Source organism: Dreissena polymorpha, chromosome 4, assembly GCF_020536995.1.
Source record: "Dreissena polymorpha isolate Duluth1 chromosome 4, UMN_Dpol_1.0, whole genome shotgun sequence".
NCBI classification, from domain to species: domain Eukaryota; kingdom Metazoa; phylum Mollusca; class Bivalvia; order Myida; family Dreissenidae; genus Dreissena; species Dreissena polymorpha.
This window is the reverse complement of record NC_068358.1, coordinates 77776290-77800606: the sequence shown is the minus strand read 5'-3', so window position 1 is coordinate 77800606 and position 24317 is coordinate 77776290. Positions and strand designations below refer to the sequence as shown.

Sequence of the window (24317 nt, the reverse complement as noted above, 5' to 3'; positions counted from 1 at the left end):
AAAAACACACAACTAACACTTGTAGTTTTGTTGCAATAATATTCACATGACATCTTGCACAAACAATCCTTACGATTTTGTGTATTAAACAAGTGCATTAGTTGGCAGTAACAATTCACTGAAAATACAACATTTTGTAACAATCAATTTTATAGAAACAAACAAGAAAAAGTTTGCCCAACGGAACTATTTTCCTGTCCGTGCGTGGGTGGCTTTGTTTTAGGAGATCCCCGACCGTGTTTTGACGTCTCTGCCACACTGTTCGCAAACAAATGGAATTCTAAAAGTAAACAAAATATGAATATAAGTTATCGACAATCATGATAATTTTGAGTAACATGAACGTAGGATTATCATATTTAAGGCGCGCAAAACACTACCAACAATGTTTATTGACCAACTTTTGTTATTCAGACAGACTTTAAATATTATTGACGTTAATGTCAATCTTTCGATTCTCTAGTTTAGTTTGTATACCACACATAGCATTTAAAAAAATTGTCCCACACATAGCATCATTACATTTTCATACACACACTCCGAATCAGATGTATTTGCGCAAACACACAATGTATGTAGCTTCTCTATGAAGAAGTACAATGTCCGCCCTATTTTTTAAACCCTCAACAACATTGTAATCAACGTTTTTGTTGATCGAATAAAAAATATACCACACATAGCATTTCACTACGTGTGTTTTCAAGCACGCGGTTGCACTTTTTGGAAAAGTTACTTAATGAATATAGCGCAAACTTACCAAAGTTGTGTCTTTTGACAATGACCGGGCACTCGTCTTTGTTTTTTTGAAAATGGTTTTGAAATAATGAAGAAATTATCAAAAACGTTACCTGAAGCGATGTTTTGTTTACATCCGATTGTCCCACACATAGCCGAAAAAGTCACGTGGTTCAGGCACCTTGTTATCACTGACGTCGTTTGTAACCAATTAAGGAAAGCCCTGAATAAACAAAAACTCATGTATTATATTTCAATCTATAGTTAAATGTGTATTCTTGGACATACCAACGAAAACTGCATCTAAATGGCATTGTTTTTACAAAATACTGGCTAGATTTAGCTCCCTGTAGTAATCTGCATCATGTACAAAGGTTCCCATAATATCGGCCCCTCTAATTGGTTGCTAAGATTCGTTACTATGCGCATGTGCTTGATCTATAAATAGTATCATAATTAAAAAACAAAATTCACGTTCTTAAAATATGTTAAGTTAATTAAAAATTTAGCGGCTTGTAAAAACATTTGATAAGGCTACTATTTTTCCATGAACAAACTAAGATAATTGTGTGTTATTTAATAGTTGTTATTCAGAACTCTCCAGTCTGGGTTTTTCTGATCTTTGAGCACGGGCAGTAGGTACAAACAAAAACTAACTAGCATATATTAAAAGAGAGTGAATCAATAATTTCTCTTATCGCTGTATAGTACACGCCACTTTTTCTGCTCAAACGTTCGTTATAGTTGATAAAAATACCACGATTTAATCATTTTTCTTTTGATGAAATAATCTCGATCGTGTTTAATTTGTAAGAATACTATGTAACACGATGCTTCGGTGACGTAACTATGTCATTTTTTTTGCATATACTGTGCGTAGGCCTGGGCATTCAGTTTTAATGGAAGTTTGTCAACAAAACTACCAAGACATTGACTCCATCGTATATTTATTATACTATTCAAATGTATTTAAAATCATATAGACAAGTTACTATTCAAATATATTTAAAATCATAAAGACAAGTACCAAACCACAAAAACCTTACTATCCTTGGTCCATTCGTAGTACAAGAACTAATATATCGTTCCATATCAGTTGGATATTTATATGTCTATTGATAAAGCTCTATTGTGATGCTTTTCTTTAATCTAATCTGAAAAGTAAAGAAAATTACCGTAATTACTCTATGTTTTGGGACACTCAAAGTTTTCGTACATCCTTGTTTTTAGCAAAAATAATTATTTTTCGTGACTTAATTTTCGGACACACGAGTTTTCGTCCATAATTAATGTCTCTAAGTTTTCGGACAGTATATTTTACAGCGCTATTTTACCAAATGTCGGTCCTGTTTTCGATATCTAATGACACTTTGATCACGGGGTTTTACAACCGGATTAACATCATAAAACATTGCAGGTGCATGCCTGAGGGCAACAGACCATTACATTTGCGTTATAGGGTAAATAACCTTGTAAACCGGTATAAAACAATAGTTTCGCCCGATAGCATAAGCGTTATGACAATTACCAGGGGTAGGGCCAATTAGCAGTTCAACTATCTACCGCAATGGTACTACCCATTCTCAGTAAAATAACTGTGACAAATACTTAACGTTTCAAAGTTTGGTGCGCCCTATTGCAAGTTTTACGAACAATGGAAGGTGTTAAACAAGAAATATTGGAAATGAAAAAACAAAGAATTCATAGTTTGCTTTTTTATTGCGTTAATTACAGGTTCGTACTAGCGAGTATTGGTACATCACATGCTCATCTTTGAACTTGTTGGTCAAAGTACAACCTTGTAGTTACTATCTGTCAAATAAATCAAGCGTTTAAAATTATTTGAAATGCAGTGCACACATATATAACTGTAATTTATACTATACGGCATGGTATTTTACAAGTGCGTGCTATTACCGGTAGTGATTGATACAATTGACTCTAATTTCGGACATTTCAATTTTCGACTAAGTTTTCGGACACCTGTATTTTGTGAATATTTTTCGTATCTAAGTTTTCGGACACGAAAAAATTAAATTATTTTTAAGTGTCCGAAAACATAGAGTAATTTTGGTATTCGTTAAAGACTAAGACCTTAAGATTAGAAGGCACATCACTATCGAGCTTTACCATACATTACATTTATTTGCTATATCTATAAAGCATGCCGAAGAAACAAGAACATGAATAATGTTTTTCAGAGGAAATATTGCATATGTCAAGCTGTTTGTATAGGTTGGCTTATTTCATGTAAAAAAGCCTTGAAAATGTTTATTTCTGCTTAAAATTACTTTTATCATCGCTTTAATTATAAACTTAAATCGTTCTTAACGGAAATATTACGAACATTTATCATAAATTCCTTCGCGCAAAAAGTTGCGTACGAAATATAAGCTTCGTACACTATTGAGTACGAAACATTATGTGTACACGTCACAGATTATGTGTACTATACGTCAGAGGTTCTTCATTGTGATACATTTTCGCGAGTGAAAACGCAGCGATGGGGAAGTGTGGTTAACTGAATATTCCCGGGTACAGAAAATAAATGACATTCGAAAAGCACATTGTCGAGTCTGTATGAAGACCATTGATGTCGGGGGGATGGGGAAAAGCGCTTTGAAAAGCCACAAGAAAGGGGAAACCCACACAGAAAACATGAAATTGAGAAGCAATGTGTTTGTTTGTAATAACTTTAAAAAGTAAATACATATGTGAGACTCATTGAGTTAAGGATGGATATTAAAAACATGTATTTGTATGTAATTAAATAACATGTATGAGTTAATATGGATAAGTTTAATGTGTTTGAGCAAATAAATGACATTTACTGTGTTAATCTGGCTTGAAAATGCATTTTTTAAAGGAAACTAACGTACGGTTCTTGGCCTTGAAAATGAAAATTTGGCCTTGAAAAGTCATTGAAAAGTGCTTGAATTTAGGTTTGAGATTTCTGTTTGAACCATGTATATTGGAGTCAATTTTCAACTATAAATCAGCGATTTTTTTTCTCATTTTCTGAAGGGGAAAAAATCAGTTTTGGGGGGGAAAAAAATATTTTTCAGGTGGGAGACTTTCGGCGGCAGATTTGATAGATTGTGGGCCCTGCAACCGATTGCGACTCTCAGCAACCATCGAGTTAAAAAGCTGAAAGTTGAATTATTGCAACTATTGTTGAGTCTTAATCAAAGAGATCGCATAAATTACATAATGCAGTTCGTTATGGTAAAAAGTTTTGACAAAGTCACCATTGTTTTGGGATACCCCCTCCCATACCCACCCCCTGCGCCGCTAAAATGTCAATTTGCTTCCGATGCCCCTGAATAACAAAATATTGTCAAGTTGTCAATATTTTATTAACTTACCTTCAAGACATAGAGGTGCATAGGGAAACTAACAAAATGTATTTTATTTATAAAAAAATTAATTGGAAAACTTCAATTGGGCATTTTTTATTACAGCAATTGGGAAATGTGTAGTTTTTTCTGAATTAGGAAAGAGCCGTTTTCCGGTACTTTATAAAAAAGGAAAAAAATCACTGAACATTGATGCAGCAACAAAAAGTTAGGTAAATAACTTGTTTTGAGATAGCCAAACTATGCATGCACATTAAAATATAATGATTTTGCCTGGCCAGACAAGTTATATTTTGATCCTGTTATTTTGTGATCGAAATCCAGCATGGCTCCTGCAAAATGAGTTGCTATTTACTTGGTGTTTGTGTGAAATTTAGGAAGAAATGGAAGAAGAAAAATGAAAATAATAAAAGAAAGTGTTGTGGTTTAAAAGCCCAGAAGCAGAGTAGATTTTGATTTAGGGATGAGTCCCCTTCGGCACCAACCCCCTTCTGTTAGAATTTATGTTAATTTAAATTACTTTTATTTCAGATTACCTACAATTATAATTTTCTGGCATCACAATGACCCAGTCAGTGAGCACAAATGATGTTGCTGCATTGATGGCCCTCATTGACATGATCCGCTTGAACTGGGAAGAACAGCCAGAGATGTTCAGGCTTCTGTTGGCCATCCTGATGGATTACAATCCAAACATACAGGGAAATAAGGAAAGGGTTGGTTACTGTTAAGGTTTTTTTTTCTCACAGCTTTCGGAATGTGGCCAATAACAGGGTTTTCCCGGCGGCAGGCCACTTTGGGGGAAAATGCAATTTCGGGATTGGGAATTGTTTGTGTGCATGAAAAGTCAACTGATTAGGGAAAAACGAATAACTCTTTATAATTCAAATTAGTAGAACAAAATCATAAATTATAATTATATACTTTATTGGATATAATTAAAACAAATTGAGATATAATAATCATGAGACACTTTTTATCCTAAAATAAATAAAAAATATATATTATTTTTTTAAACTTATTCTATTTGGATATGGGTTCGTTGAACCCATAGATATGCCAGGAAAAGGCCTGAATAGAGCTTAGATTAATATTTAAAATTTCTTCGATTTAAATTTGAAGTTTCTGAAGTTTTGAATTTTGTGAATTCAAAGAGGTATAATATTAAATGAAATAACTTGATCATGATGTTTGTTTAAGGGCTGTAATTCACACTTGCAAATGGTAGGTTCATCTATTAACACTACTTAAATGGCCCGGTACTGTGATTACAAACTCCTGATACAAACTCCCGCCATTCAACTTGTTTGTGATACAAACCTTTAGAATGTTATGTCCTGTAATATATATATGAATGGATGATGGAATGACACAAAGCATGGGTGTTTGTTTATCTTGAAGATAAAGTTATTTAAATTAAGTATTAAATATTTTTAGACATGTTGTAGACCAGGTTGTTGTTTTTTAAATTTATCGTTTTACTATAAGGTTCTTCAGATTGATTAATAGGGTACGATATTTTTCAGACCACTCGTTACTTGCGGCTCTTGATATCTGATCAGGTTACAGCAAACTGTGTCCTCAAGTCACTTCCTCAAGGTAAAATATAATTTACCGTAACAAATCAAATGATATCACGTCACTTAACATATTTTACTGTTTTTAAAACAAATTCAAGGCAACAGATAATTTAATTATGCAATATTTTTCTATTTTCTACACTGGATCAGATAAATTAATATTTATTTTTATCATTATTTGGGGAAAATATCTGTAAGAGGGGAAAAATTCGTCTAGGGGAAAGGGCCGAAATTCGGCGGGTCTCAAAAAAGGAAAAAAAACCTGCAATTAAATATACACATAACAAGGTATTCAACTGACCCCAAAACAGGATGCATCGCTTTGAACAGTCATAATTTCATCAATTGTGCAGCAATTTCCATAAACTCTGTCTTATTCAACGCAGAAATGAATCCAAAACATTATGGATCAGTTGCAAAAAGTTTCATATGTTAACCATCCCTTATTATTTAATGCATCTAAATTTTGTTTAAATAACTTAGCAGCGTTTAATTGCATCATTTATAATGATTTCAGTTTGTTGAGTTACGAATTAATTATTGCCACCTTATTTGGGCAATGGCAATTTTCTTTCCTTAAAGTTTCATTTTTGATGCTTTCAACAGTAAGATTCAACTGAAACCCATATAAATTCTTCAACACTTGCAAGCTGTGGTATATTCTTGAGCACTTGCTCAGAATAATGATTTTATTTTTCGGTTTATAATAAAAAAATAAAGAAAAAATGCATGGGATAGTAGATCTAGATGTAAATATTTTTTTACTTTCTGGAAATAATTAAAATAGTCACGTAGCATTTTAGATTCATAACTTGGGATAAAGTTTTTCACATTTTGTAAACGTCCGTTAAAAAAGGCGAGTATTAAGGGACCATCTGTGGTCTGTGGAGGGCAGGTGGGATCAGGATAACAATAAATGCTTAATAACTCAAACATTTTATATTTCAGATAAATGTCACTCTTTCAATGCCTGGTTGTATTTTGTGGCAAGTTTGCACTCTTTGTTTATTTAAAGACTCTAGCAAGCTGAGCATGCATAAAAATACTATTTCTAAAATCAAATCATTAACTTGATAGTACAATTTTTTTTAATAATACCTTTATAAAACATACTGCAGATTGACAATACTATAGTGCGGGACATCTGATAATTGTTTTTGCCCTGTCTGTTGCTTTGTTTGTTTGTTTGTTTGTGCAAACTTTAACTTTTGCAATAACTTTTCCAATATTGAAGATAGCAACTTGATATTTTGCATGCATGTGTATCTCATGGAGCTGCACATTTTGAGTGGTGAAAGATCAAAGGTAAAATATATGGGTCAAAATCACTCATTTAATGTACACTTGCATTTTTGAAGATTATAGCAACTTGATATTTCCTGTACGAAATGTTCCGCCTGGAATCGGCACGGAATCGCAAACTAAATTCCGGGCGTAAAAAATATTTCCAGGCGTAATTTTCTATATATGATTTTAAGAAGAGGGGCGGATTCCGGGCGTAATCCGGGCGGAAAACAGGGGCGAAATATGTAAATGAGGTGGGACGGAATTTTAAATTACGGGCGGAAAGCAGTTTATGGGCGGAATTCAGATTACAGGCGGAATGTTAAAATTACGGGCGTAACTTAGATTACGGGCGTAATTTAGATACCGGGTGGATATCGGATTACATGCATATTGTAAATATACCCATATACCCATATAAGGACAGGCCATTTGAAAAAATAAAAGGCGATCGCAAAAGCTCACCATGAGCACTTTGTGCTCAGTTTAGCTAAAAACTAGTCAAAATTATGACAAGATACATTTAACATAGTATCTTTATATTTATTTTAAGATAATACATTTTAAAAACATGGATCACCATTTTATACTTCTGCAAATGCGGAACAAATGCTGAAAATCACCGCATTTTTTCTGCAGTCACAAAAAATGTGGAACTTATGCGGAAAATGTATGCATTTTCGTTCCGCATTTTGATGATACTTTTAAGATACAATGTAGCTTTTAAAGACAAACAACAAAAATATTCAATATATATACATACAAAATAATTTGATAGACATGCACTTTTTAAAAAACAAACTGTTCTTATACACGGCCAAAATAAAAAAGTTCACTCTTTCACATTGACTGTGTTTTTTAAACTGCTTTCTTGAGTAGGAATTCCTCTCTATCACAGTATTGTTCAGGTCCACGATTCTCCCCCATCCTATGTCATAATCTGAAATGCAATTTGATATTAAGTACAACTACAGTTCACCTATTGCAAATACTGTTAACAACTTATGTAGAATTAATTGCTTTTTTAAACTTTTTATCAATTCCAGGGCCCATCTTGGATTTGAAAAAGACAGGGTCCAAATTTGGCAACTAAGTACACTTTTGAACGTGCTTGGATATTTATCCCTGTGGAATATTTTCAAATAACATGTGCAATATATGCGCTTATTATTTAATATTACATGCATTTTCATTTTAACAAGGGCTGTTTGTAAAACATGCATGCCCCCCCATATGGGCTGTCCGTTGTACTGGCAGCCATTGTGTGAATACGACTTGTCACTGTGACCTTGACCTTTGACCTAGTGACCTGAAAATCAATAGGGGTCATCTGCAAGTCACGATCAATGTACCTATGAAGTGTCATGATCCTAGGCAAAAGTGTTCTTGAGTTACCATCCAAAAATCATTTTACTATTTCGGGTCACCTTGACCTTTGACCTTGTGACCTCAAAATCAATAGGGATCATCTGCGAGTCATGATCAATCTACCTATGAAGTTTCATGATCCTAGGCATATGCGTTCTTGAGTTATCATCCGAAAATCATTTTTCTATTTTGGGTCACTGTGACCTTGACCTTTAACCTAGTGACCTGAAAATCAATAGGGGTCATCTGCGAGTCATGATCAATCTACCTATAAAGTTTCATGATCCTAGGCATATGCATTCTTGTATTATCATCCGAAAATCATTTTACTATTTTGGGTCACCGTGACCTTGACCTTTGACCTAGTGACCTCAAAATCAATAGGGGTCATCTGCGAGTCACGATCAATCTACCCATGAAGTTTCATGATCCTAGGCCTAAGCGTTCTTGAGTTATCATCCGGAAACCATTTTACTATTTCGGGTCACTGTGACCTTGACCTTTGACCTAGTGACCTCAAAATCATTAGGGGTCATCTGCGAGTCATGATCAATCTACCCATGAAGTTTCATGATCCTAGGCGTATGCGTTCTTGAGTTATCATCTGGAAACCATTTTACTATTTCGGGTCACCGTGACCTTTGACCTAGTGACCTCAAAATCAATAGGGGTCATCTGCAAGTCATGATCAATGTACCTATGAAGTTTCATGATCCTAGGCCCAAGCGTTCTTGAGTTATCATCTGACAACCACCTGGTGGACGGACCGACCGACCGACAGACAGACCGACATGAGCAAAGCAATATACCCCCTCTTCTTCGAAGGGGGGCATACAAATATTTTTTTTAATTGATAAAACTAGTTTCACTGTTAAAATAAAATTAGTTTATTGAAAATTCATTGAATATTCTGTAAAATAATGTGATCAGAACCAATTATAAAACATGACTGGGGGTCAAAGGGGGCAGGTTTGGATCTTAGTGCGGCAAGGTACTGAGACACCCTGTTATTGACAGGCCTAGCCTTGAGGATCACTAATCGTATAATTCGAATTAATCTTTATTTTGAACTTAACTATGTCAAACTAATAATACAATAACTTGTATAGTAAAATTGTGATTTGCCTATCAACAAATCCAGCTTTCCTTTGTCAAGGACCGCTTTGTGCTCATCATCCGGGCGCGCACACAGAGCAAATATAAAAAAGTTCATTTTCACAACATGTTTTTTTCAACACTGCTTTGTTGCAAACAAATTCTTCAATTTGTGATGTGGCTTTTGAGGTCCGAGAAGGGAAAATTTGTGATGCCACCAGCAACCTTTCTCCCTTATTCTATGACATAATCTTAAAATGAAATGTTAATTTAAGTACTTACTATATATTTTAAAGAAATTTGTGTATTTCATTTTAGTTTCAAACTGTGTTGTTTTTCCTTCAGATGCCCGTCTACTTTTCATCATACTTTAACATTTCCCACTGGGACAGTACACAAATACAATTACAATTTTATCAGTTAATAATCTAAATAATAGAGGAATGAAGGAGTAAAAATACAAACCTTTTATGCTGTTCTGCAGAATTCCAAAAACACAGGAATTTGGTGAGACCATATCACAGTTAAACCTGAGCCAATTTGAACCTCTTTTGCAACAAACTTATTGTTCATTTCCACATTATGTGTATTAAATACAAATTGTTTTTGACACAGTACTCCCTGCAAGACATTTTTTCACTACAGTTTAGTCCTCATTTTGCTTTAGTATTATACTGACAATTTAGTTCAGAGTCAGTAATTTGCTTAACCGCTCTAATGTTTTCAAACTGCAACTTCTACCACTCACTTCCTGTACCACTGACCAATCCATTGAAGCCTGATAAGCCCAGATGGTTTATAAACATGTACAGATGTGACTCAGCCTTTGGTGAGTATTGAATGGGCAGCACAATACATGAGATCAACTCAGCTGGTTGTCAGTGTTTATCTGAGATTAAATTAACATTGGTTTGGTATAATTATGTATATAATTATGGTCTTTTCAGACTGGAGAAATCTTAACTACTATAAAAAATTTTTTTATAGAGTAACATGCAGAGAAACTGCATTCATATTGATGATATAAACAAATAATATTAAACTAGACTGTTGTGTGTTTAATGTTAAAGGAAACCTTAAAATGATGAAAACATTACCAAGTCTTGTTCTTTATTAAACTTTACAGTCATTATTATAATTATGAAATAATTATTAAAAATGAGCAAAATTTTCAAAAGAAGAAGAATTAAAGAAGTGAATTAAAAAAATAAGTGCATATAGATGTTTAATGCATGGTCATCCCTCAGACTTAAAATTATAAGTGGAAACTGTAAAAGTCAGCAATAGATAAAATTTATTTAATTAAAATGTGTTATTGTTATCTCCTAATTTTTTTTACCAGCAATATTGCCAATATTGCCAATAATAATGCAAAATCTAAGAGTATAATTCATGATCACAAGTTCACAAGTCTGTCTCCTTTTCAGCTTCTCACAAATTAAGTATAAAAATACTACAAAATATGTTTTAGAATCTGAACATGAAAATCATAAATTAGATCAAAGCTTTATGCTGAATTAATTATACTGTGACTGAAATAGTTGTGTCTATAATGAATGTTCATTGATTGTACAAATGTATAAATAAAATTAAATATTTTTATTTAAAAACGTTTATTAAGTTATCAGTTACTGGTAATATTTTGTTCAGTACTTTGGTTTAAATTAAAATTATTAAGTTATTGTTCAGTCCAATATTACTCTCTATAAAAACTACTAAGTTCAAAATTCCGTCATGTGGCTTTACAAATATTTTATAAGTATGAAATTCTGCCCCACGAAAGAAACAAAGTGCAAAATTCCGTCCACAAATCTCCATCATACAAATTCTAAGTATAAAAATACGCCCCGATTTGTTTTACGCCCGGAAAAAACAGTTGAATTACGCCCAGAAATAATTTTAGTTCCGGGCGTAAAACTCATTCCGCCAGTTGTACGGGCGTAATTCCAACATTACGTGCCAATTCCGCCCCGATTACGCCCGGAATCCGCCCCATTATTTCGTACGGGTTGGCATGCAGGTTTTTTTTTCCACTTTTTGGGAAGATAGCCCATGGCTTTGGAATTGGGAATTTTATCGGCATTTTCATGAAATTGGGAAAATAAATTCATTAGCCTTTTTTTCCACATGAAAAGTCCACTGATTAGGGAAATACTAAATTTGATATAACTCTTTATAATCATTTAAATTAAAAGAACAAAATCATATAATACTTTGTTAGATGTAATTGAATTGAAATTGAGATAAAATACGCATTAGACTTCTTTCTAAAAAAAAAAAAAAATTTTTTTTTTTTTTTTTTTTTTTTTTTTTTTTTTTTTTGGAAATTGGGATTTTTTTGCCACATTTTGGGAAAAAAGTATACTTTTTGGGATTGGGAACATAGCCGAATTTCGGCTATAAAATCGGTCCAAAAAAAAACCCTGGCATGCATGTGTATCTCACGGAGCTGCAGATTTTAGTGGTGAAAGGTTAAGGTTATCCTTCAAGATAAAAAATATGAGGACATAAGATTTTATCTGATTTCTTGGTTTCTCACTATTTTTCAATCGTGGATACAATTTCTTGTAGTCTCATATGAGAATTGAAAATCTCAAGGGAAGCTATGGTGGTCACATCCAACATGTTGCTTCCACATTGTCCTGCAAATAACTTGTTATCCCCCGCCATAGACGGAGGGATATTGTTTTGGCGTTGTTCGTCCGTCTGGCACTTTTGTGTCCGGAGCCATATCTTGCAGAGCTCCAGATAAGGTTTTGTGAAATTCTTAAATTACTACCAGATTTTCAAAAATAATTCTTAACTCTGAAATTTTATTCTTAACGTTACTACCAAGTTTTTGAAAATAATTCTTATTTTTTCGGAATGACCTAAAAATAAATAATAATGGTTATTTTCATGCAAAAAAAAATCAAAATAAACATACTAGCAACTTTATTTATACGAGTTCAACAGTGTCTTTTCAGTATTATACAATTATTTTTTTTTCCAATACCTTCATATGCCCAAACTATGTTTAGATTGCATGCCTTAGATGAATTTTTACATATTTCACATTTAAAACGGGTCTCCCCTTCAATCTTTTCAACGATTAGCCACGGGACTTGTCCCTTCCACTCGTTCAATGTTTTTTGTGTGTTTAAGTTTGGACCCGTCGTGTCGCGTTTGTGTTTAGCTTTTCCGACTGTGTCGGCAACTGAACATACAAGATCGTATAAGATATTTTCTATAATGTCTTTCTAAACATTTAACTTCGGCTCACTTTGCGTACAATATGTTAAAAGCGTGTTTTGGACGCTTTGCAGTTTTTTAGGACGCTCTCTGGGCGCCGCCATTGTTTTTTGACAGATAGACTATATACGCCGCTTTTATTGGAAAAAATGCGCTTTGTTAAAAAAAAACGATAACCATTCTATATAAGCACCGCAAAGATCTTTAATACGCGAAAAGAACTCAATAAAAATCGATACGAACCGATTTAAAAATAATATTCGTAACTTGATTTTGTAATTCTTAATGGTACGACAAGATTTTAAAATAAATACGTAACGGACTTAAAATAATTCGTAATTACGAAAATACGACCCTTATCTGGAGCTCTGTCTTGGAAGTGCTTTGGCGGATTTCATTGAAACTTGATATGAGTATATATATTGATAAGAAGATGATGCACACCAAATGGCATTGTACACCATCTGTTAATAACGGAGTTATGGCCCTTTGTATCTTGAAAAAATGCTTTTTTGAGTGTCAAATATAACACTTTTTTGTCCAGAATATATTGGCCGGGGATATCAATTCAATGAACTTGCTTGTTTGAAGTCACATGATAGATTTTTACCAAGCTTACTGGTAATCTCGAGATATATTTCTGAGATGGTTCTATACCAATTTCCTTCGATTCAAAGGAACAATGTGCAAAAATGGTTTCCATTGAACCAATTTATGAAGTTTGAAAGCTTGAAACTCATCTTACTAGTAGCAGTTTGCATGATTATGTTTTCACATAAAGATATACGAGTGACTTCCTGTACTAATTTGCTTAATTAATATGTTTTGATTATGATTATTTAAAAACATGACTGCCAGATCGAGGGCAAAGCAATTTCCTAATTAAGCTTTTTGAAATCTTTACAAACCTACTATTATTAAGAAACAGATGATCAGATTTCAAAAATAATCAACATAAATGTTACAAAGGTGACCGTTAATCTATTGATTAAAAATTCATTTCATACCATTTGATAGTTTATAACAGCTTTTTTCATGGCTATTCAAACAACCTTGGAATTTTAACACGACAACCCGATGATTAGGTATATTTAAAAATAATTTCACAGAAATATAGCTTTAGTGTAACTATGCCTCTACAAAAAGGGTTCATTACAAAACATGGCTTTCTGTTGTTACAGAGAAAAACTTTGAAGATATTCTACCCATTAATAGATTTATTTTAATCTTTAAAGTAATTTCACATAAATTATCCTGTGCTCACGCTACTGAATGTCCTAAAAATTATGCTGGTTTGTTAAACATGCCCAAGAGATAGTTTTCAGTTTTCTTAGTTGGATTTATATAAATGAATGCAGAAGAACATCCTTGCTAAGACAGGTGCCTAGATTTCAAACTAAATCTATAATATTCCTTTAATGACCCTTTATTATACCCCCACAAACAAAGTTAAGGGGGGTATATAGGAGTGAACTTGTCTGTCTGTCGGTCGGTCGGTATTAAATGTCTGCTCTCTTATTCAAGTTGTTTTCATTCGATCTTCTCCAAACTTGGTCAGATGTTGTATCTAGATGATGTCGAGGTCAAGTTCAAATATGGGTCAAAAACTAGGTCACGGTGTCACTGAGTGCGTTTTAAACATTGAGCATGGTGTCAGCTGTCTTATTCAAGTAGTTTTCATCCAACTTTCACCAAACTTGGTCAAAAGTTGTATCTAGATGATGTCTAGGCCAACTTTTAATATTGGTCATGCCGGGTCAAAAACTAGGTCACAGGGTCACTTAGTTTTAAACATTCAGCATGTCCGCTTTCTAATTCAAGTAGTTTTCATCCAATATCTTCACCAAACTTGGTCAGAGGTTTTATTTACATGATCTTTATGCTTAGTTTGAACATGGGCCATTCTGGGCCAAAAACTATGTCACGGGGTCACTTAATGGGTTTTTTAATATTCAGCAGCTTTTTAATTATGCCCCCCTTCGAAGAAGAGGGGGTATATTGTTTTGCACATGTCGGTCCGTCTGTATGTCCGTCCACCAGATGGTTTCCGGATGATAACTCAAAAATGCTTAGGCCTAGGATTATGAAACTTCATAGGTACATTGATCATGACTCGCAGATGACCCATATAGATTTTAAGGTCACTAGGTCTAAGGTCAAGGTCATGGTGACCCGAAATAGTAAAATGGTTTCCGGATAATAACTCAAGAACGCTTATGCCTAGGATCATGAAACTTCATAAGGTACATTGATCATGACTCGCAGATGACCCCTATCTATTTTCAGGTCACTAGGTCAAAGGTCAAGGTCACGGTGACCCGAAATATTAAAATGCTTTCCGGATAATAACTCAAGAACGCTAATGCCTAGGATCATGAAACTTCATAGGTTTATTGATCATGACTCGCAGATGACGCCTATTGATTTCAGGTCACTAGGTTAAAGGTCAAGGTCACAGTGACCCAAAATAGTAAAATGGTTTCCGGATGATAACTCAAGAACGCTTACGCCTAGGATCATGAAACTTTATAGGTACATTGATCATGACTCGCAGATGACCCTTATTGATTTTCAGGTCACTAGGTCAAAGGTCAAGGTCACGGTGACCCAAAATAGCAAAATGGTTTCTGGATGAACACTCAAGAACGCCTTTGCCTAGGATCATGAAACGTCATAGGTACATTGATCATGACTCGCAGATGAAGCCTTTTGATTTTCAGGTCACTAGGTCAAAGGTCAAGGTCACGGTGACTCAACTTAGAAAAATGGTTTCTGGATAATAACTCAAGAACGCAGATGACCCCTATTGACTTTCAGGTCACTAGGTCAAGGTCACGGTGACTTGACACAGTAAAATGGTTTCTGAATGATAACTCAAGAAAGCTTACGCCTAGGATCATGAAACTTCTAAGGTACATTGATCATGACTGGCAGATGACTCCTATTGATTTTCAGGTCTCTAGGTCAAAGGTCAAGGTCGCAGTGCCAAAAAACGTATTCACACAATGGCTACTACTACAACTGACAGCCCATATGGGGGGCATGCATGCTTTACAAACAGCCCTTGTCTTAAGTAGTTTTCATCCGATCTTCATTATACTTGGTCAGAAGTTTTATCTACATGATCTAAAGGCCAAGATCGAACATAGGCCATGCCAGATCAAAAACTAGGTCACGGGGCCACTTATCACGTTTTACACATTAAGCATGGTGTCCGCTCTCTAATTTAAGTAATTTTCATCCGATCTTCACCACACTTGTTCAGAGGTTGTATCTAGATGATGTGTAGGTCAAGTTCAAACATGAGCCATGTTGGGTAAAAATCTAGGTCACGGGGTCAGTTAGTGCGTTTTAAACATTTAGCATGGTGTCAGCTGTTTTTTGTGAAGACAACAAGCAAAATATTTTGTGTCAATGCGGGATGTGGGGGTATTCGTCACGTCTGTGACAAAGCTCTAGTTTTGTTTTAGTATTATGAAAGCAACCTATCCTGTCCCTAAATTACTTTGTCCCTATGTCCAAACTGCTTATTATCATTTATTCATCGAGCATTTCGGATTTTGTTTTGCTCCATAACATTCGGAAGTTAATGATGAACGCAGGTGAGCAACACAGCATGGCTTTCTTGTTTTAAGGTTCACCCAAGAGACAGTGCAGACCATCAATACTTAACCATACAGTGAAGGAGCAGCACAAAAACAGGTGAGCATGATATTTGAGTCTTGATTTGTATGACCTTCTTGTGTCAGCCATAACTTTTACATATATTGATGAATTAAGAAGAAAATTTGCACAAAATATGAATTCCAAAATATTAATTTACCCATGAAAACAATAAACCTTCATAAGACAATATGCCATGTGCCACACCTGTCCAACTACCTCAAAGGTCAAGGTTACATATAGGCATCAAGGTGAAATTGAAAAAAAACAACAGTTTAATGAAGAGGCATTTTATGGATATTTTTTTCTTATTCTCATCTGTTGGTTGTAAAGCTGATAAAATGCTTGAACTAAAGTGGCGAATATAAACTTAGAAATCCGAACACTGTAGCAACAAAGGCTGTTGGTGACAAAATATGAAGTAAATGCTTTTGCATAAAAACATGTTAACATTTATTCTTTTGTCACACATTAAACCAAAGTGTTGTTAATTTACCAATAAAGAAATCATAATGTGAACATAATTTGTTTTTTACATTATTTGATAAAGTATTTGTTTAATTTACATGGAAAATTAATTCTGTATGCAGAGCCCATGTTTGAGCCCCCTTCCTTTGTTGTTTACAAGTGTATTCAGCTTAATAACACTAGTTTTGTCTATGTGAAAACCAACAATTACCATAATAGAAAATTATTGAACGAAAACAATTTCAATAATTGCAATTTTTGACAAGCCTAATTGAAGAAAATTGGATATAGCAGTCACAATTGTATAGTGTATGCGTGTGTCTGAGCATGTCCAAACTGTAACTTTGTCATTCATTATGCCCCCCTTTGAAGAAGAGGGGGTATATTGCTTTGCTCATGTCGGTCGGTCGGTCCACCAGGTGGTTGTCAGACGATAACTCAAGAACGCTTGGGCCTAGGATCATGAAACTTCATAGGTACATCGATCATGACTTGCAGATGACCCCTATTGATTTTGAGGTCACTAGGTCAAAGGTCAAGGTCACTGTGACCCGAAATAGTAAAATGGTTTCCGGATGATAACTCAAGAACGCATACGCCTAGGATCGGGAACTTCATGGGTAGATTGATCATGACTCGCAGATGACCCCTATTGATTTTGAGGTCACTAGGTCAAAGGTCAAGGTCACGGTGACCCGAAATAGTAAATTGGTTTCCAGATGATAACTCAAGAACGCATACGCCTAGGATCATGAAACTTCATGGGTAGATTGATCATGACTCGCATATGACCCCTATTGATTTTGAGGTCACTAGGTCAAAGGTTAAGGTCACGGTGACCCGAAATAGTAAAATGATTTTCGGATGATAATTCAAGAACGCATTTGCCTAGGATCATGAAACTTTATAGGTAGATTGATCGTGACTTGCAGATGACCCCTATTGATTTTCAGGTCACTAGGTCAAAGGTCAAGGTCATGGTGACCCGAAATAGTAAAATGATTTTCGGATGATAACTCTAGAACGCTTATGCCTAGGATCATGAAACTTCATACCTACATTGATCGTGACTCGCAGATGACCCCTATTGATTTTCAGGTCACTAGGTCAAAGGTCAAGGTCACAGTGACCCGAAAAAGTAAAATGGTTTCCGGATGATAACTCAAGAACGCTTACGCCTAGGATCATGAAACTTCATAGGTACATTGATCATGACTCTCAGATGACCCCTAGTGATTTTCAGGTCACTAGGTCAAAGGTCAAGGTTTCATTTCAAGATCATGACTCGCAGATGACCCCTATTGATTTTCAGGTCACTAGGTCAAAGGTCAAGGTCACAGTGACCCGAAAAAGTAAAATGGTTTCCGGATGATAACTCAAGAACACTTACGCCTAGGATCATGAAACTTCATAGGTACATTGATCATGACTCTCAGATGACCCCTAGTGATTTTCAGGTCACTAGGTCAAAGGTCAAGGTCACGGTGACCCGAAATAGTAAAATGGTTTCTGGATGATAACTCAAGAACGCATATGCCTAGGATCATGAAACTTCATTGGTAGATTGATCATGACTGGCAGGTGACCCCTATTGATTTTGAGGTCACAAGGTCAAGGTCACGGTGACCCGAAATAGTAAAATGATTTTCGGATGATAACTCAAGAACGCTTTTGCCTAGGATCATGACACTTCATAGGTACATTGATCGTGACTTGCAGATGACCCCTATTGATTTTCAGGTCACTAGGTCAAAGGTCAAGGTCGCAGTGACAAAAGTCGTATTCACACAATGGCTGCCAGTACTACGGACAGCCCATATGGGGGGCATGCATGTTTTACAAACAGCCCTTGTCTTCAATTTAAAAGTATATTTCAAAGGTTTTCTACAATGATGTTACGCTTGTTTCAGTATTTTAAAAGCGAAGATACCTTAGAGGTCAAGGTCCAATTTTGCCATAAGCATTTGTCCAAACTGTAACTCTCATTTATCAGGCAATTTTACAATAATTTGATATAAAAAGTAAAATTAAGAGACAATATATCATGTGTCATTCCCGTCACCTTATGTTAAGGGTGAACATCCAAGTAGAAATGCAAAGGTCAAAGTTGGACATTTAAGGGGCCTTTTCACAGATTTTGGCATGTCTTGAAGTTTGTCATTAAATGCTTTATATTGATAAATGTAAACATATGATACAAAAAGCTCCAGTAAAAAAATCAAGAATAATATTAAAACAAGAAAAAAAAGGTAACCCTCAGCAGGGCTATTCTTCCACTTAGACCACTCGGCCATTCTTCCGAATGCAATGCTAGACGTATTTTATACTTAATATAAGCAATCCTCGTAGTTTCACAAAATATAACAACAACAACAGAACTCTCCAAATTATTAATTTGTTTCGCGTTGCAACGCTTTATAATTTTTGGGTTTTTAAATCGTCAAAAGATGCATAAAATGGCTATTTTAGAGAATGGTAAATGTTCAGTATTACTGTTTCCTCACAAATATCATAACTAAAATGAAAATTTGCGAATCTGAAACAACTTTTTTCAATTTTGACAATTTACCCAAACGTGAAAAGGCCCCTTTAAACAAACTGGTCAAGATTGTAACAAAATCTTTCATTTTGCAATTTGAATGTCCACCATATGGATACTGCGTGTCATTTGTAACAACTGTCTTCTTTCCTCAAAGGTAAAGGTAACACTGAAGGCAATTAAACAGCTTGTCCACAATTCAACTTAATGCATTATTCATCATGCAAATGTAAAATAATTTGCAGTATAAGTTCACTACGTGAGAAAAGTGTGTCAATCCTTAGGCAAAGGTCAAGGTCACTGTATGTGTAAAGGTCAAACATGTGCAAGGTGCAGCTTGTTAAATAAAGTAAAGCTTAAATGACAATGGGCTTAATGTTTCAGGTTCCCATTACGCACTGTTAGGAAATCTCCAGTTTGTTTAGCCCCTAAAAACAGCCAGAACAAGAAACCACCAGCTAGTTCTAGTGACACAGGTAAATTGTAACTCCTTTATTACGTGAATGATATGATAAAAGCCTTGAGACTGTTTTGAATGGACAGCTTCATAAGTTTGATTGTTACCATAGGCGCTCGATGTCAATGACACTGTTTTTTTTTCAATTTTATTTATTTATTTTTTAGTTACCCGTTGTTTATTATAATGCATACACATACTAAATTAATAAAAATCTTCCGACAAAACGTCTTCTTAAAAAAAGATAGTTCGACTATGTATGTACAGATATTGAGCAAGCAAACAATTAAGTAAATATTTAGAACAATACAGCCACAGTTTGTTCAGGCTACAGACTTTGATAATAACATACGAATGGTATTTAAATGATAAAATACAAAATAAAGTTATAAGCAATAGACATTCACTTTCCAATTGAAAAAACCTGCCATGTTCTGAAATCTTACACATTTTCGCTATTATTATAAATGAATATCTCCTGGACTAGTTAATTTAAAATCACAAAATTATTTTCCGGCTAGAGATGTTTGTTTGAAAGCGATTTTTAAATAAAATATATTAATAAAAAACAACACAGTTTTGGACTAAACCATATACTTTTTAATAAGAGAAGTTTGCCTCTTACATGAAATCTCACAGAGTTTCGCTTATAAATATTTCCGGACCAATTTTAGTTAAAATCACAAACTTTATTTAAGCTAAGGCTTTAACATTACCTTAAAAATGATACTTTAATAAGAAGAAACAAAGGTATGTACTATTCAATAAAAAAATCGGTCTCGGTATTGAATCATATACATTTTCTTAATGGGTATAGCTGGAATATAATTTTTTTATAAAGAAATAATAATGTTTAAATCAAAGTCAGATATCTGATTTTCAAAGAAATTGTATATCTCGGTCATAAATCTTTAAAAATTTCGTTAATTAACATCTGCGGAATCATGTACGCCAAAAAATCACAAAGTTTACTTCAGACTGCGGATATGACCTTTATAAAAATCTTCATGATAAAATTCAATAAATAATTGTGTTTTAAGCAAAGCCAAAGGCGTAACTGAAACAGCAAATTTGGCCATTAACATTATGTGAAGAAATTTGACAGATAACAGCGTTCTACATGTCACCCATGTAGAACGCTGTTATCTGTTAAATAATTCAGTACTAAGATGGCTGCGGGATCACGTGGCGGCGATCAATTTATCGATTCTGGAATTGTCTACAATTACTGCATGTAATTCATATTTGAAAAACAATATTTATTTATATAAATTATAGTTTCACTAAGTTATATACTTTGTAAATGTTATTGAAATTAACTATAAACTGGAGGTATAGTAATCATAAGACATTACTTTCTAAAAAATATATTTATTTTGTTCATATTAGATTTTTTTTCACTATTTCGCTTTGGAAATGAGTCCCTTAAAGGACGTGTAGATACATCAGAAAAAAGGCCTGTATTGCAGTTTTAATGTATTAAAGCATTTTATTTGTATATTCATTTATTTGAATAACCTGTACATTTTCATTTTTGGATACATATCATTTTTGTTGATTATTCAATAACTTATAATACCCTTTACATGCAATAGAATTGGTAGTTAACCCAGAAAAAGAGTGACTTTGTTTAGTGAAGGCCATCATAGGAAAGAAATACTGTTGAAATCCGTGAAAAAATCCAACTTAATAAAAACACCATAGTAAGATATATAAACTTCCAAGTAGTATATGACTGTGCCCTATGTTTTTATGCCCCAGGTAGGATATCATGTAGTCAGACTTTATGTCTGTCTGTTCATCAGTTTTCCGGAGGTATTTTAGTAGTATGTGAGTCTACCTACTTGATTTACAGATGAAGTGTGAGTTTAGTTTTGGTCCATTGATTTTTTTAGAAGTTATGGGCCTTGGACTTAAATACACATTTTTCTGTAATAACTGTTTTTGGAGTTTTTTTTATGAAACACAGGTATTTAGCTCATCTTTGGTATGTGACTCTACCTACATGACCTACAGATAAAGTGGGAGTTGACTTTTTGCAAAGTTATGGGTCTTGGACCTAAATTTTTTCTCCAAAATAGCTGCTGTGCCGCTTCAAAGCGCAATAGGGGGCATTCACTCAGTATTTCACAAACACAGAACTTTTTACTTCATATGTTTGCATATAATGATACATGAATGACTATAATATATCAGTTAAAACTATGTGTTGAAATCTGCAATATGATCATGTGCCTTGTCATATCTAGATCAATCAGAATCCCCACTAACAACAGATAGCAAGTCTGATACAGTGACAAGTCATACAGCCGCGACACCTTTGGTTGTAAGTTGAGACTTTTGGAGACCTTTTAATTATGCATGTAATATAATCATTTCACTCCACTGATCAAAATAAGCACCAGCTAGCAAGCATTGCATTTGTAAATTTTGAATCAAGCTTGACCAGATTCTCAGTTTCATATGGCAAACATGTAATTTTTCTCCATCTCGAGTTATATATTAATTGGGGCTTGCTGGCATGTCAAACTGCTTATTTTGATCATTGAGACGCAATCTGCTATTTTCATATGAAATATTTTATTGTCCCCTACCGGTGAAACCGGAGGGGACTTGTGGTTTGCATTCCGTCTGTCTGTCTGTCACACTTTTCTGGATCCTGCTATAACTTTAAAAGTTCTTCATATTTGTTCATGAAACATGGATAGATGGCAATATGGAGATTATGCACGTCATTTCATTTTGTTCCTATGTCAAAAATTATGGTTGCTATGGCAACAAATAAAAAAAATAATTACTGACAATGGTGGAGTTTCACCGGTAGGGGACCATATTGCTTGGCAATCTCTTGTTAGTCCCCTACCGGTTTCACCGGAGGGGACTTATGGTTTGCGCTCAGTGTGTCCGTCAGTCAGTCAGTCTGTAACACTTTTCTGGATCCTGCGATAACTTTAAAAGTTCTTAATATTTTTTCATGAAACTTGAAACATGGATAGATGGCTATAAGGACATTATGCACGTCATTTCATTTTGTTCCTATGTCAAAAATTCTGGTTGCTATGGCAACAAATAAAAAAATAATATTTCTGACAATGGTGGAGCCGGTAGGGGACTTATATTGCTTTACAATAGTCTTGTTATTATTATTTTTATGTCCCCCATATTGTTTTTGCCCTGTCTGTTTGTTTGTTTGTATGTTTGTTTGCACCAACTTTAACATTTGCAATAACTTTTGCAATATTGAAGATAGCAACTTGATATTTGGCATGCATGTGTTTCTCATGGAACTGCACATTTTGAGTGGTGAAAGGTCAAGGTCATCCTTCAAGGTCAAATATATAGCTTCAAAGCGGCACAAAAGGGGACATAGTGTTTCTGACAAACACATATCTTGTATAAATTTAATGCTACAAATCTAACTAGTGTGTTTAAACATTCCTTGCTGGTATTTAGGTCTTCTAACAAATACATTTTGATATGCCCTTGTCGATATGTCCTTCCCAATTTTGTGTGTAGCACATAACTAAAAAAGTATCAGTGCTATATGGATGGAAGTTTGAAAGCATATCATCCAGCATCTTAATTTGCACAACTCCATATTGTGATAAGGATCAACATACTTACCAGCATGTGAACTTGTGCGCACATGGTCTGACGGCCCCTTTTCTCTTGTGTCACGTGTAACTTAAAAAGTATTGCTGCTAGAGGGCAAAAACTTTACAAACATGGTTAACTATGTGCACAGGCTCACCCTCATATTTTGGTGTGTTTTTGCACACAAGTAGAGTTTTCCAACAAAAGCTGAAAGTGGAGGTTGCTGTGGTGTAATGGATATGGTGTCCACCTATCGACCTGGAGGTCACAGGTTCAATCTCCACCGTGGGAGCGTTCTTTGGATCTCCCCCAAAGACACCAAGTACTGGTTCTGGGCCCAGGAAACGGACTTGAGAGCGTTTATATAAGCCTTAGGCTTTCGATGCAATCGAGCTAAAATAAATAGGTTTAAACTAAACTAAAAGCTGAATGTGGGGCCATTATTTATTTCTAGAGGAAGTTACACAACCAGAATAATGACCCATTTTCTAGTTTTAAAAATCCCTTTTTTAGCCTGCATAGAGCATAACTGAAAAATATTTTTTCTTAAGGTTTAAAACTGTACGACCATGTTAACCAGTGATTGCACTGGCACACCTTTACTTTTATGCCCCCGGATTTATAGATCCGGGGCATATTGTTTTTGGCCTGTCTGTCTGTCTGTCTGTCTGTCATTCATTGTGTGTGCCCCAAAACTTTAATCTTGGTTAAAGTTTTGCAATAACTTTTGCATTATTGAAGATAGCAACTTGATATCGGCATGCATGTGTATCTCATGGAGCTGCACATTTTGAGTGGTAGATATATCGCTTCAAAGCGGCGCAATAGAGGGCATTGTGTTTCTGACAAACACATCTCTTGTTTTGGTTTAGTTGTTGCTTACAAATGTTTTCAGACAAAGCTGAATGTGGGGGCATCTGTGTCCAACAGACATATTTCTAGTTGAA

General features: G+C 34.6%; 1 protein-coding gene across 4 annotated transcripts in view; it reads left to right on the top strand.

Annotated features, from left to right (window-relative positions):
* The window catches only part of LOC127879746 (uncharacterized), a 37179-nt gene that overhangs the window by 9885 nt on the left and 2977 nt on the right, over positions 1–24317 (top strand). For all 4 annotated transcript variants that reach the window (XM_052426774.1, XM_052426773.1, XM_052426771.1 and 1 more), the window contains 5 exons: positions 4623–4807; positions 5618–5690; positions 16285–16351; positions 19704–19795; positions 22026–22102. In XM_052426774.1, coding sequence (XP_052282734.1) covers positions 4655–4807; positions 5618–5690; positions 16285–16351; positions 19704–19795; positions 22026–22102 — 462 coding nt within the window. In that variant the 5' untranslated portion in view covers positions 4623–4654. The remainder of the gene's footprint in view (positions 1–4622; positions 4808–5617; positions 5691–16284; positions 16352–19703; positions 19796–22025; positions 22103–24317) is intronic.